Genomic DNA, 13,626 nt, shown 5'->3' with positions numbered 1-13,626 from the left:
CCCACGTGGTGGGGCCGCGCTCCCCGTCACCAGCCAGTCCCCAGGTACTTACAACCAGGCACCAGCGTAGCCATAGGTCAGGGTCCCTCTGAAGGCAGCCGTCACGTTTCTAATGGCGATGTGAATGACAGAGTTCTCCTTGAACTGCACCTCGCTCTGCTCTACGGATAAGTCATTGACCTGGATGCTGGAAACCACAGAAACCCAGTTCGTTGCCAGTGCCGGGGCTGTTTTCCATGACAGGTTTGCAAGGATCTCTAAGCAACCCATGACAGCTCCAGGCTCAGGAGCTTTTGCATATTCCAGGGGCCACGCACAAGGACACCGGTGCTTTCACCCAGCCCGGTGTGCTGCTCCTCCCTGGCCATGCTCGGCTTTGAGGCAAGGGGGAAACGGGAAGCGCGGAGTGCCGCGCTGCCCCAACAACCGTGTCGGTCACGGTCACAGAAGGAAACCCGTCCTCACCTTCGAGCTGTTGCATTGTTCGTGCCCAAAGAAAAGTTATGGCACCATCTGTTGGTGACTGGCCCCGGGAGCTCCAGCCCGCAGGGACCAAGCTCCCCATCCTCCCTGTCAGAGCTCTGCCTCGCCGTCTGCCCACCGAGTTGGAAAAGCTCTTCAATAACACAGCAGCAGCCTAAAATGCGTCTGCCCTGACCCAGACCTTTGCTTTCACCGGGTATTGTTTGCTCAGATCTCCCTCCAAGGCCAGTTTCCGCACCCCTCCATCAGCCCGCGCTTCCCCAGGCACAGAGACACTTACTTGTGTAGCCCGTATGCCACCCTGCCGAGGAGCCGCATGGACCTTTCCCCGGTGATATTCGGGAACCTGGCATTTCTGAACGCGACCTGAATGACCTGCGCTGTTTTCTGGTTCACTGTCGGTGGAAGGAAAAAAACCAAAACAAAAACGGGCAAAAACACCCAACTGCAATCTCTGCTGGCTGGAAAGTCAGGTCTGCACCCTGGGTTAAAGCACTACAGAAGAGTTTTATCCAAGGCATCTCCATTAGGTTAAAAGGAAGAACTAGAAGTAGCTTCAGAATAAATTTAAAAAAAAAATAATTCTCCCTAACAGCTGATGACAGCTGGGGACAGCAGTGTCTGTTGCTCCTAAACACTAGTGGGACCGTTCCCAGGGAATGAAGCCCAGCTTTCCCACACCCCACCTGCACCATCGGAGCATATTTTGGGCAGGTAGAAGCACAACCCGTTGACTTTAGCCCAGCGCTTTGCTCTGCAGCTGCTTGTTTGCATTGCAAGTCAGCTGTCGGGTCCCCAAAGGAAAACTTCTGAGACTCAGGTTTCTGTACTCAGCTCACTCCAAGCTTCTACAGGTTTGGTTTTTTTTTCCTTCCAGAAATACTCTATAGTTTGTCCCAGCACCCTCCTCTACGCTGTCAGAGGCGATAGGACAGAGTTGCTCCAGAAGCACTAATTACTCTTCCCCCACCAGCAAAGCCCCCAAACCATTGCAAATAAACCCACAGCAGCCAAGAAACCCCGTTTCTCACCTTGTGCACGCTCACCCCAAGAGACGAGATTGCAGCAAAGCACAAAATCAAACCCATGTTTGCTCTAGCTCTTCCCTGATGCCAGCCCAGAGCAGAGCCTCACTAAAACTTTGGGCTAAGGAGAGGGGTTAGGGACTGGTTTTTAGCTCCTTTGAGAAGTTTTGCCTGTTCAGGTGCTTGTGCTTTATCCCATGCCAGGTATTAATACATGTTACTAGATAAAACGGTTTCCACAAGAGCCGGGAAAGCAAGAAATCCCCTCGCTTGGCTGATCTCTCACTAACTTCTCGTGGAGCAGGAGGAAACGCAGCCGTGTTTGGCAGCTACTTACACATCAGCATCGCGGGCTTGGTCATCCTGCAGACAATCCCTGTGATGCTGTAAGGGACGGCTCCAAACTCACAGGCTGTCGCCGCACGGACAAGTGCAAGGAAGATCCCAAAGGTGCCCAGCCTCATCCTGCCCGCCCAGAGCATCTTCATCCGGAGCGGAGAGCACTGACGAGCCCGACTGATTCTTGACACCGGCAAAGGCTGCTTTCATACCTCTGAGCAGCCCTTGTTCGAAGCAGGACATGACCTGCTTCCTCCGGTTATCAAAACTCATCACGCGTTTCCTGATCTTCCTATAGTTTCCTTCGTGCTCTTCAAGTTGCACGCTGCCTCCCTTCCCCAGCGGGAGCTTGGGCTGCAGGACTTGGCTCTCCTGCCAAGACCGTGTTAACTTGGGGCATGTACACATCGTGGATGGTGGAGAAAGCTGAAGGGGCATGGAGATTTGGAGGGGATAAAGCCAAGGGAGCACTTCATGCTGTACTTCAAGCAAGTTCATCATTTGCTCTTCACACAAAAATAGTCTGAGTTTTGCATCCCTGCAGCTGTTCCCCAGCGAAGCCCTGTTTGGAAGGTACCCATGCTGCTAACTGCTTGTCCTGTTGATTTTAAGCACACTGTGGGGAAACTGAGGCACACTCCTGGGAAGGGTGTCCTTCCTGCTACCACCGGGCACATCTCTCACACCCCTGGAGAGCTCTATGAGCACAGGACTGGGATGCTCACTGCCTCCCAGCTGGCTTTGTGACCATCGCCTTCCACACGGGAAGAACCCACTAAACTGGAGCTTTTCACACGTGGAGCCTCTCAGCCGCTTACTTGAGAAACATTAAAAACCCAAGTTCACGTCCACTCCCCCTGCACCCTGTTATGGTGCTGGGGCCCATCCCCAAACGAGCTCCAGCACAAAACAGAGCGAGGTTATTCTGGTGAACCGTTTCACCAGCAAAGACTGCCAGAGAAGGAAAGGCGAGATCTCGGTGATGCTGCAGGAGCACGCTCAACCTCCTGAGCGAGACAAGGTGCTGGCCTCCCGTCTCTCCCCAGCAGACGCCTCGTCCTCCCCGCGCTGGGTGAGAACATTTCCCCCGGGGAGCCCCCCGGTCCAGTGGCCCCCACCCTGCTGCGCTGTTTTCTTCCTGAGGTGAGAAAGTGAATGGCCTTGGGTACCCCGGGGAGGCACTCGCGGTCACTGACCCACCGAGGGAAACCAAGCGTCTGCAGGCTTCCTCCAGACTGCTCCAGGCGAGCAGCGCGACAGCTAGGGACAGTCTGCCTGCCATGAGCCAAAAGCACGTTGGAAACAAGCAATTAAATGTTGAAAACACCTATAAATATAGATGTCTGAGCAGCACAGCTCCAAAATTGCAGCCCAGCGCCATCATAGCATCCTCCATGTCCTGGCTAGGAGGCCTTTTACAAGGCCACAGATACATTAAAAAAGGATTTAAACAATTCAAGAGGCAGCCCTGGCTTCTGTCCTTCAGCTCTCGGCTCCAGCATGCCCTGCCCTCCGCAGCAGCTCACGGTTCGAGGGATGCCAGCGCAGCAGCCAGCGCTAGGGTGAGGGAATTGTGAGGCAGTGAGGCGCTTCAATCGACTGCCGGTGGGAGACACGGCCCGGCCGGCACCTGTGTCCTCAACACAACTTCCAGCAGAGGACACATTCCCGTTTACCGGGGGATGCAGACTCTGGAGCGCGGTGCACACTGTTGAAGTCTTACTGGAAGGGATCCGGAGCCAGCGCTGCGGCGGGGAAGCAGTCCTGCCGAGCTGGGTGTCGGTCACTGTAAGTGGGAGCAGGAAAGGGAGAACCAGGACATTTTGGCAGAGGGGTATTTGTCACTGGTGGCCCAGGGTAGATAAGAACAGAAAAACCAAGAAGTCAACGTAATGGTTACAGCACAGCACCCTGCCCCATCACTGCTTCAGAGGCTGCTGCTGGCAGCTGACCTGAGCTGAGAGCAAGCGAGGACAGGGAACTGCCGGGCGTTGACCTCCAGCAGCAAGAACAGGAAGGCTGGAGACTTTCTGCCTACAATAAATAGCAAAAGCAGACAGCACGTGGAGGTGCTGCGAGCATCCCTGTCCTGGAGTAACCAGGCAGAGGCCGTGGCAGCGGGGACACAGCTGCCCACCCTCCTCCTCCCAGTGCAAGGTCAGGTTAGCAGGAGGCAGGTCAGATTTAAAAAAAAACAAAACAAAGAGAAAGGTTAACTTCATCTAGCAGGAGGCAAGGCAGCTTTCAAACCCAGCAAAAAGGTTCAATGCCCAAGCTGCTGCGTAGTAATTACAAAGGGGACGCTGGAAGATGTTTTGATGAATATTTGCTGCCTCAGGTTTTATCTGAAGGCCACGCACACACACGTGTGCTCACCACCTTGCTGGGGACTGTTCCATAACAGGGTTTGTTTTTTTCCCCGCGTTATCCAGAGCAGAGGGGCAGCACGGTGCCAGTAATATTTTCACCGCACTGACCCAAATGTTCCGTGTTACCCCACAGCTGCTTCCTGAGATAGCTTTCAGGTAGCAGCCGTGCTCTGCTCCGTCAGCAGGATGGGCTCCGGGACAGCAGCTCAGCCCGGGGGTGGCAGGAGGGTGAGCCCAGAGCTGGCTGCTCCCACCTCACACCGATCCAGCACTTGGCGACATGAACACACGGGTCAGTCCCGCACATTCAGCACCAGCCCCAGGAGAACGCAACCACCACGTCTTCCATCGTCCGGGGTTGCGCTGTCAAGCTCCAGCAGCAAGAATCTAGGGGTTGGAAATAACTTCTCTTCAAAGCTGAGCATTTTTTAGAGTTAAAAAAATGTGGCTGTGACAGGCTTGGATATTAGGCAGCAAATAAATCCAGCAACTCCAGTTTGGGAATGGTGAGATTTTAACAGATCATCACTTGGGAAGGTAAAACCACCCCACAAGGGTTTTTTGAACAACAAAGTTCATTAAAAAATTCTCGTGAAACCAACCTGATTTCTTTTCGTCCCTACCAGTATCACCCATAACAACCTCCCAAAACCAGAAAATAAGCTGGCACACACAGGTGGCCTGAGGGCAGCTGTGAGCCTTCAGCTCAGTTTCTGCACTGCCAGACTGAAAATGCAACTTTCAGTGCTAATATAAGAAGTTGGGGGCAGTTCCCCTGCAGCACAGGCCACCGAGCTGACACGAGACCTGGGCCTAAGAAGCAGCATCTCCCAGCACCTGCCCAACCCTCCTCGGTGATCTCTGAGCATCCTCGGACCTCGGGTCCCTCCCTGCAGGTTTGTGGCCCGAGCTGCACACTCTGCCTGCATTACCTCCACGTTATCATTGCGTTTGATTTTCAGACATTAAATGCTGTCAGACATTCTCTCCTAGGAGAGACCAGCTCTGCAAATGCCCCCGGCCTCACAGCCAGGAACAGATCACAGGGAGGTTGTAACGCTTTGCACAGCCCTCAGGATGTCTCTGGCTGCCAAGAACAGGGACAACAAGTACGTGCGCAAGTAGAGAAAAGGGGAGGTCACCCCCCACACACCCCAACTTATCTGCTCAGCAGCAACCTCATTCTCGTGAGATTTATGCTCTGTGAGTTGAGGATGGGAGCATACCCTTGGTGACAAACAGGGCTTCAAGGACTCTTCAAGCTTACTCAGAAGCTCCTGCAGTGAGACGAAAAACACCCGAGAAGACAGACTGTACATTTCTCCCTTGACTTGTTTACTAGCAGGTTGAGACCTAGTCTCAGCCAGAGGGTATCATCAGGAGACACAGCAGCGGAGAAGCTGATTTTGTTCTGCTGTGGGCCGTCACCACCTGCACAACGCACCAGCTCTCCGTGAAGCACAGCAGCACATCCATGGCAGAGCAGGTCCATCACGGCAGCTCTGCTCACGAGCAGGAAGAGGATTTCAACCAGCAGCAGAATCCCACTTCTTGAAGCATGAGCCAAGACAAACCCCAGCTTCCTACACACACAGCCTCGAGGCCCTTTCTGGTGTCTGCAACTTCTGTCCCGGCACAGGGTCATGTTATTCCCAGAGAACCTCTCTGAGACTCCTACGCTCTTTCAGCAGCCTTGCTCTGGAAGTTTCAAGGCTTATTTTCCCCCTAAATTCCCACAGAATTACATAGCATTTATGTGCCCAGCATCCTCCACTGCAGTCGGAGCTTCCCTCCACCCCCGTGGCAAAAAGAGAGGTACGCGTTTCACTAAGCCGTTTTCAGAACATTCTCTGAGGCCCAGGAGCCTCATTACATCCCTCCAGTGGCATTAGCTACGCTTAATTAGTTTTCCAGCTAATTTTAAACCAGCCCACCAGCTTGTGGGAGCAGCAAATGCCTCAAGACAACAACAGATGTTCTGCTGTCTCTGGCAACTTCTCAGGTTCGACATTTTACAGGTATTCCCAGCACACAGTTGCCTGAACCACACCAGAACAGTTTATTTCTGTCTGCCATGAAAAACTCTCTCCTCCCAAGACTGAGCCCAGGCACATCCCAGTTGATTTAGGCACTGAGACAGCCACGTGATTAGATACACCCTGACACGGAACCTCCATCATCCACAAAACCCACAGGTAGAATTGCCACTGGCAAGAAAGATGAGACACTACCTCCAAGAACTTCCCAAAAGCTTATGCAGGACATAACCAAACTCACCTCCTCTCAAGTTACTTAATTCTTTCAAGACTTCCTTGCTGGATTTTACCACTGTCCTATCCATCCTCTCTGGCAAATTGAAGATGTGGCAGAAAAAGACTTGGAAAGGAAATTATTGCTCAAAGATGAAGTGGCATGATCAAGCGTTACCTGTTAGGCTGCTGCAACAGCTGGTACTAACTCACACGTGTCCTGAACAAACAGTTTTATCAGCTGCAGGTAGCACCGAGGAAAAGCGTGACAAGTTTCACCAGTAGCTGTTGTTCGTTTCAAGCCAAGGTAAATCCCTGGGCCAAGGTAACACATCGCAACACCACCAGGAGCGACACGCCAGAGGTCAAACTCCCAACTTCCCCAACACCTGCAGAATTACCAGCTTCAAGGTATCCCCAGCCTTCGTGCCAGCAGCTTTCAGTGAGCAAACACGAGCTACAAGCTCTGCAGGGCACTGTAAAAGGTTGAAGGATACAGTCAAGCAAAGAGCCGAGTTTAAGGCTCTACAAGCGACTCTTCCCCTCGTGTCCCATTTATCATGATTTTTCAAGGTGTGAGCACATCCCACGCTTTCACGTGGGTCATCTTCGGATTGCTGTGCAGCATATACAGATATGGATATAAATGCCTGCAAGTTTTATTGAAATAAAAGCCCTTAACCAGAAATTAAAGGGAACACAATGAATACAAGAGCTGCTCTGGAGTGAGAACACAAAGTTGAAGACGAGCACCACGCTGCTTTAAGTTTGCATCCAAAAGCAGCGAGGAAGTTTACGCCTTGCATAAATTCTTGCTAGATAGAGCCGCACACATTCTTCTTCCATGATTTGGTAGGGGGAGGTGGAAATTAAGCCTTGAGTTCAAACTATTTAAATTGGGCAACACGAAGTTTAGCCTGCAGCTCCACTAAGGTCATGGCTCATCGAGAGGTCACCGTCTTAAAAATCACCCGCTTTGTCCAACGAGGAATCGCACCATACATCCTTCAAAGGAAAATATTTACACAGAAGATTTAAAACTATTGCCGAAGCGATTTAACAATAGGCCTTTCCTAAAAATCTGCTAACGCGTATCTAGCGATTATTATTTTTCATTTTGGAGATCCTACACTCAGTGTAATTTAAAAGAGCATTTGAAACATTCCAACAGGAATCACATTGCACACAAAGAAGCAATTTGCTTCCCTAATGTTTTTGGCACACCTGGTCAGAGCCTGTGCCTTTAGTGCGCAAGCTCACACCGCCAAGCCTCTACCTAATAAATGCTACAGAGCAAAGTTCTTTGGAACCAGGGCAAGCATCTGAGTCTCTAGGCTGTAACAACATGAGGCTTCTCGCAGCTTCATTCACTCCGTCAGTGAAAGGCAGAGGATGCTCCACATCCACTTTCACTCCTGGTTTGGAGTTGCTCTCCGACTCATTCAGGCCATCGCGGTTTCGGACAAGCAGACCGGCGACAAAGTCAGTTGCGGGTCACTCTGGGCCCTTCTGGGAGGAGCGATGCAAAGAAAGTCTTGAAAAAAACCCACGCCGTGCTCATCAGCGAAGGGTGAGCCCGCTGCAGGTCTTGTAGAGCTCGTCCCTCGTCGGGAGATTCCGCGGATTCATCTGCTCCGCCCGCATTTCCCCCCTGCCAAAATAAAGGGTATTTGGTAAATGAGATCATTTCAGAAATGCATTAATCGGGTGTCAAAGAGCATGTTCTGTTACCCAAATGTCACTGTCGGAATATAAAAAGGTTCCAAGTATCCCCAAACAACCACAAAGTAAAAAAAAAACCAAACCCACAACAAAAAACCAACAAGCTGCACACTAGTAGTATGTTTAGCTCTGACCAAGTGTCCAGGGACACAGTTTAGGACAGCGATGAAGCATCAGATCAGGTCAACTACGTATTTACAACTAAGTAACTTTCACTGACATCAAGCAGAAGCTTCAGCTTGAAATGCAAGACTCTGATTGCTCTTACACTTGAATCCTACCACGGAGGTGGGAATCTAAAGCCTGTTCTCCGTTACAGAACCTGTTCAGCCTGCGACAGGCCGCTCTCCCCTGCAACATCCTGAAGGACAGAGGCAGCTAAGAGATAATTCAGCCTGAGAAATCTTAAAGAGAAAAATTTGCTGCCCCCAAGGAGGACTCAGACTGGCAATCAGTCCCCTGTGGAAGACAGTCTCTGACAAAAAGTTTAGCGACAATTTTCTGCTACTGCCTGCAATCAGTAAACTGAAACAAACACTTTTTAAACTGCAAGCATGAAGCCTTGTGAAAAGTTAAAAATTAACAATAGCAAGACAATACCTGTAAATTGTTATTCTGGTCTTGGTTTGCAGCAGCTTGAGGAGGAACGTTGCCTGGGAAGGGCTGAGCTGGTCTTCGTCTAAATGGAAGCCATCCAACGTGGTGCCTGGGGAAGGCAACAGATTTTTACTAACACTGCTCCAAACATTGCTCCTTCCCATTACTCCACCACAGCACGAGGAGCACCCGGCTGCTCCGAGCTGCAGGCAGCACGTTCCGTGGATCACGGTCTCTCTGCCCTGACCCAGCAAGTACTTTTAAAGCCTCCTGTCAGCAGGGAAGTGGGAGGTAGGAGGGGAAGACTGAGCATCTGCTCACATTCAAACCAAGCAGCACTACAGCTGGGTTTGTACTCACCCTAAAAAAGAAAGAATGTGAAACAAAGCCTAAGAAGCTTCTCAGGTCTGTGTCTCTACAGCACCTGCGCCCCATAAGTTGAAGTTACACTTTAGAATGATCACTACTGACGTTTAAGAACATTTAATGAAGTGATTGACCTTCACTCTCCCAAGTCTGCACAGAGGGTGGAAGAAATCATCTGAGCTGCTCCAGTTTTGGCTCCTAGACCTACCAACAGGAATTCAGAAAATTCACTGTTCACTGCCACTTGTTTCACCAGTGATCAAAGAATGTGCGAGGACGGGTTATCCTCCTCAGACAAGACATCCCACAGGCAGCTGAGGGCTCTTGATGGTGCTTCCGAGATTTACGCCAAGTCTTTCCTACACCATGAGGCTCAAAGGCAATCCAGGACACTGCCTTCAGCCTAGCTTGGTCTGCTCTCCAGAGAGGCAACACACAGCAGAAAAACCTGCACGGCTACATCTAGATAGCAGGTGCAAGACCCTCCTTCCCAGACTTCAAAGACTTTTTTCCCAACGAGCAACTGTCATTTACTACACCGAACCTACAGGTCGGTCTGCTCTACGCTACCTGGGGCTTTACGCCAAGAGCTACTTTGGCTTCAAGTAGTTTTCTCAGATCACACACTGTCACACATTCTTCATTTAAACTGGGCACAGGCTACCACTGTATTTTTGCTAAATACCGAGTAATTAATTCTGTGCACTTACAGATACATGAGAACAGTGCCACCCATAACCAGGAGGAATCTGCTGACACTGGAGTAGAAATAGATAATGTTGACAAAAACATAGAACAGCGTCGCCGAGTAGAGCCAGTCCAACCAGTCTCGATTGCCGCCCTCCTCCTCTTCCTCCATGAGGGGTCCCCCTTGGGCATTCATCCGCAAGTTCGGGTTGGCCGCTGCGTTAACCTGGGCAGCAGGATTCTGGTTACCGGGCTGGTTTTGTGCAGGAAACGGGTCTGGGAGAGGAGCCGGGGGTGTCACCGGTGCCACCGGTATCTCCTGAGAACGTCGTGCATGGGACGGGTCAGCCGATGCAACGGTAGAAGTCAGGCTGAAACCAGAGCACAAAATACAGAATAAGGCTTGGTCAGATCGTAGAATTCTATGAAATCCTTCCACACGGGTGCTGAAAGTTTGTCCAGCTTGAAGTAGAGAGTCAGATCACACACGAGCAGAAAAAAAACAAGTTTAGAGGCTGCAGAGGGTTAAAAGCAAGTTTTAGTTGTACCCAAGACAACAGCTGCAGAGAGACTTCAAACCAGGCACCTTCCACTTTACAAACAATAATTTAAACACACTGAAAAAATAAAAATAAAAAATCTTCAGAGCAATCTGAAGATGGCCTAGAAGGCTTTTGCAAATCCCAGCTTTACCTCTGTCACTGATTTCCAGTCAGGGCTCCGGGTGCTACTTTAAGCATTCCAAAAAAAGCGTGAAGAGCTAAGGCTCAGCAGCAGGATGACACTCAGGCACCTGCCCTCTCAAGCCTAAGAGAGATCTGCCCTGTGCAAGATTTAAAGCCGCTGACCTAAAGCCAAGCAGGTACATTCCCACATCATTCCGTGGAAGTTACAATAAACCAAAAAAATCTTCCAACCACCACCAAAAGAGGAAGAACTGCCAGCAGCTCTCCACTGCCTTGTCGTCCGAGCTTCTACTTCCTACTGGTAGCTTTGGATGAGAAACTTACTATTGCATGTAGTATTGTCTGGCATAGATCTGCTGAAACCAGGACATCTGCAGCATGCTGTAGGTTGTGTAAGCAGAGAAGCCGGGAGGCACGCTTGGGAAGGGATGCCGCGGCGGTTCCAGCCTGGGGGAAAATTTGGAACACATTCATTAACACCGGACAAACTTCAAGAGTCATCTATGACAGGACGTAATGTAATTAGCTTCCGCCACTTTGCACGTGCAAACACAAAATTAATTGTGCCTTCCAGAGTAGTAAAGACATCACTTTACCCACAGGAATAGAGGGAAGATATTCAGCTATCAGAGCAGTGCATTTTCATTTAGCTTCTTCCACATCTGCTACAGCTTTTACATACAAGCTCATCGTCTTTGGCTCATGCTCTATGGACTTAAGGAGCTGGCATCCAACACAAAGTCAACTTTTTAAAAATCCTAGTGATGCACAGAAGAATTGTATTTACCTGCTACTGGCTTCTGCTGCAGCCTGGCCACCAGAAGAACATCTCAGCCGTTCACCATTTGTGGAGGACGCAGGTGGCTCTGACGATAACTTTGGCTGGTCAGCTTTAACCTGGGGACAACACAGTGCAGTTAGGGAGGTTTGCTCATGACACAAGCCTTACGTGGAAAGATTAGGCCACACTTTTATAACTGCTGCACAGTTCACACACTTTGTCCTGCACCGTACCTCCAGGCACTGCCCTTGGGCACCACGCCACGAGCGCCTCCATCTGCATTTTAAAGCTCCTGAAGAAGTGACTGAAGCGTAAAACTGACCTGGCTTTCGCCAGATCTACACCTCAAATCTTTTTTCTGTGTGCAGCCAGGTTATAAAAACGTAATTGAAAGAAACAGAGGTAACTTCACTGCAGACAATTTGACTTTTTCCCTGAGGTAAGTTTGCAGTCGCACATACCCCCGGCTGTAAGAAGGGTTCAAGAGCTGTTCTGCAGCGCTACATCTGTAGATGTATTTGTAGCACAAAGCCAGCTCACACCTAACCACTGATGAGCTCAAATTGCTCATAACGGGCCACGTAAACACATCTTGACACATCAGCGTGTCCACTTGAAGGTAAAAAAGGGCTTTAGCCACTGGCACTTCAGACCAGTAAGTGCTCAGATCAAGGACTAAGGCTCTTCTTTGGCTTCCTCTCCAGGGGCTGTCAGTAACGAGAGGAGTTACAGCGCTCAGCAAACATCCTTCTTCCTCCCCTAAACCCCAATCCAGAGATCAGAACCACTTTCACTTTTAACTACCGTGTCTTCTGCCCACAAGCACAGCCTCTGTCAAAAGAGCCTGCGACATGACACATTCTATTTCATAAACTGACCAGAAAGCATTTCTCCTCTGAGCATGACATTACGACTATGTTATAGTTTGGATATTTCTTAGCTTGCCACAAGAAGCTTCACTGATGAACTGTCAAGACAATTTGTTCACTCATTTTGATGCACATAAGAGTCTCACATTCCAAAACAAGTCATCCCAAAGTAATGCTGCCACTGCAGCAGCAGGAAAAATCTGCAGTACAAGGGAATTTTAAAACTGCCATTCACTGTTTCCCATTTTCAGTTGCAAGGCCAAGATTTGGAGTATTACATTAACTTGGTGTAACTACCTCGGTTTCTTGCGCATTCACAGGACCCTTGAAGTTGTACACCAAATGAAGAGCATGCAACTCCCCGTCCTGAAATGTAAGTGAAAACACATTAAAAAAAAAAGTAATCGCTTTCCTTTATATATTTCAGCACTCACAAAAGGAAAGGTGTCTTTGCATACCTTTGGCAGCAACTCTCCCAAGTGGTGATGATCAAGCAGCAACTTCCCAGCATAAATCAGCTTTTGGTCGCTGGGGCAGCGGGTGGGAGGACGGCACCCTCCTCACCCTATAGCCGCGGGTTTCCGCGCAGCCGCCCTCTCCCACTGCCCCTCCGAGCCCCGTTGCCTCCCACCCCCTCCTTCCAAACAAGTGGGTTTTTTTGAAATTGTTTTATCAAAAGACGCGGCGTCGGTTAAAACCTTTTCTAGAAAGCACCCCCCCTTCCTTCTCCCTGGTTCTCGTCGCTGCGGGGGCTGGACCCCAACAGCTGTAGGGCACAGTCCTCTCGAGAACAGCAATGGGTGCCACGGGGTGGGGTGGGCACTTCCCCCGCCAGCCCCACAGCCCCGTCCCACATGCCGTGGGCCACCACGAGCCCCGCAACCAGCTCTGCAGGTGCCCCGGGGGGGAGGGGGACAGTGGGGGGGGCCAGCGGGTGGAGACCCCAGCCCTGCGGGTGCAAGGCAGTGCCTGGGAGCAGCACCCCTGACCACGCAGAACTGGGGGTTCGGGGGGACGCTGTGGGGCATCCCCGTCCCTCAGCCCAGGGCCAGGCTGTTTTGGGCCGGCGACACGCAGCTGCGGCCCCCCACGCCTTTAGGGGCAGCTAAATTTGGCTCTTAAAAGGGGAACAACCCAATACCCAAGTGCAAGATCACCGAGGCGCAAACCAGCAGGAGGATATAAAGCAACTCTCTGGCAAAGACCGCTGCTAAGCGCTGTCCCTTTTACAGCCCCACCAAAATAAAAATTGCGTGTCATAGGAACAGGGGGTTTGCGAGCCTTCCCAACCCGGCTGGGGGTGTCAAGAAAATCTGAGAACCACCCGCGGGCAGCTCCCTGTTGCCGGCAGCCACATGGAGGCCATGGGGTTGGTTTCAGCGCCTGATTGTGCAAGCAATCTCCCCAGTTGTAGAGAAAATGAGGCCACAAAATCAGCTGCAAAGGTAGCTCA

General features: G+C 50.8%; 2 protein-coding genes across 2 annotated transcripts in view; both read right to left on the bottom strand.

The window, feature by feature from the left end:
• Positions 1-1,990, bottom strand: part of CETP (cholesteryl ester transfer protein, plasma) — a 7,902-nt gene extending 5,912 nt beyond the window's left edge. The window contains exons 1-3 of the mRNA XM_009867921.1: positions 1,846-1,990; positions 764-878; positions 53-187 (exon numbers count right to left, since the gene is read on the bottom strand). Of these exons, the coding sequence (XP_009866223.1) occupies positions 53-187; positions 764-878; positions 1,846-1,990 (395 nt within the window). The remainder of the gene's footprint in view (positions 1-52; positions 188-763; positions 879-1,845) is intronic.
• A 5,958-nt stretch (positions 1,991-7,948) lies between these two features.
• On the bottom strand, positions 7,949-12,701 carry HERPUD1 (homocysteine-inducible, endoplasmic reticulum stress-inducible, ubiquitin-like domain member 1; the record flags this gene model as incomplete). Its single annotated transcript, XM_009867920.1, has 7 exons — positions 7,949-8,116; positions 8,788-8,893; positions 9,861-10,208; positions 10,848-10,970; positions 11,311-11,420; positions 12,471-12,539; positions 12,632-12,701. Coding segments are annotated over 7 exons (994 nt in total), but the record flags the coding sequence as incomplete, so codon positions are not given.
• Between the last annotated feature and the right edge of the window lie 925 nt (positions 12,702-13,626).

The sequence above is a fragment of the Apaloderma vittatum genome, unplaced genomic scaffold, assembly GCF_000703405.1.
Source record: "Apaloderma vittatum isolate BGI_N311 unplaced genomic scaffold, ASM70340v1 scaffold16124, whole genome shotgun sequence".
Lineage (NCBI taxonomy): Eukaryota > Metazoa > Chordata > Aves > Trogoniformes > Trogonidae > Apaloderma > Apaloderma vittatum.
The sequence above is the reverse complement of the archived record's forward strand: the minus strand, read 5'-3'. Positions and strand labels throughout refer to the sequence as shown.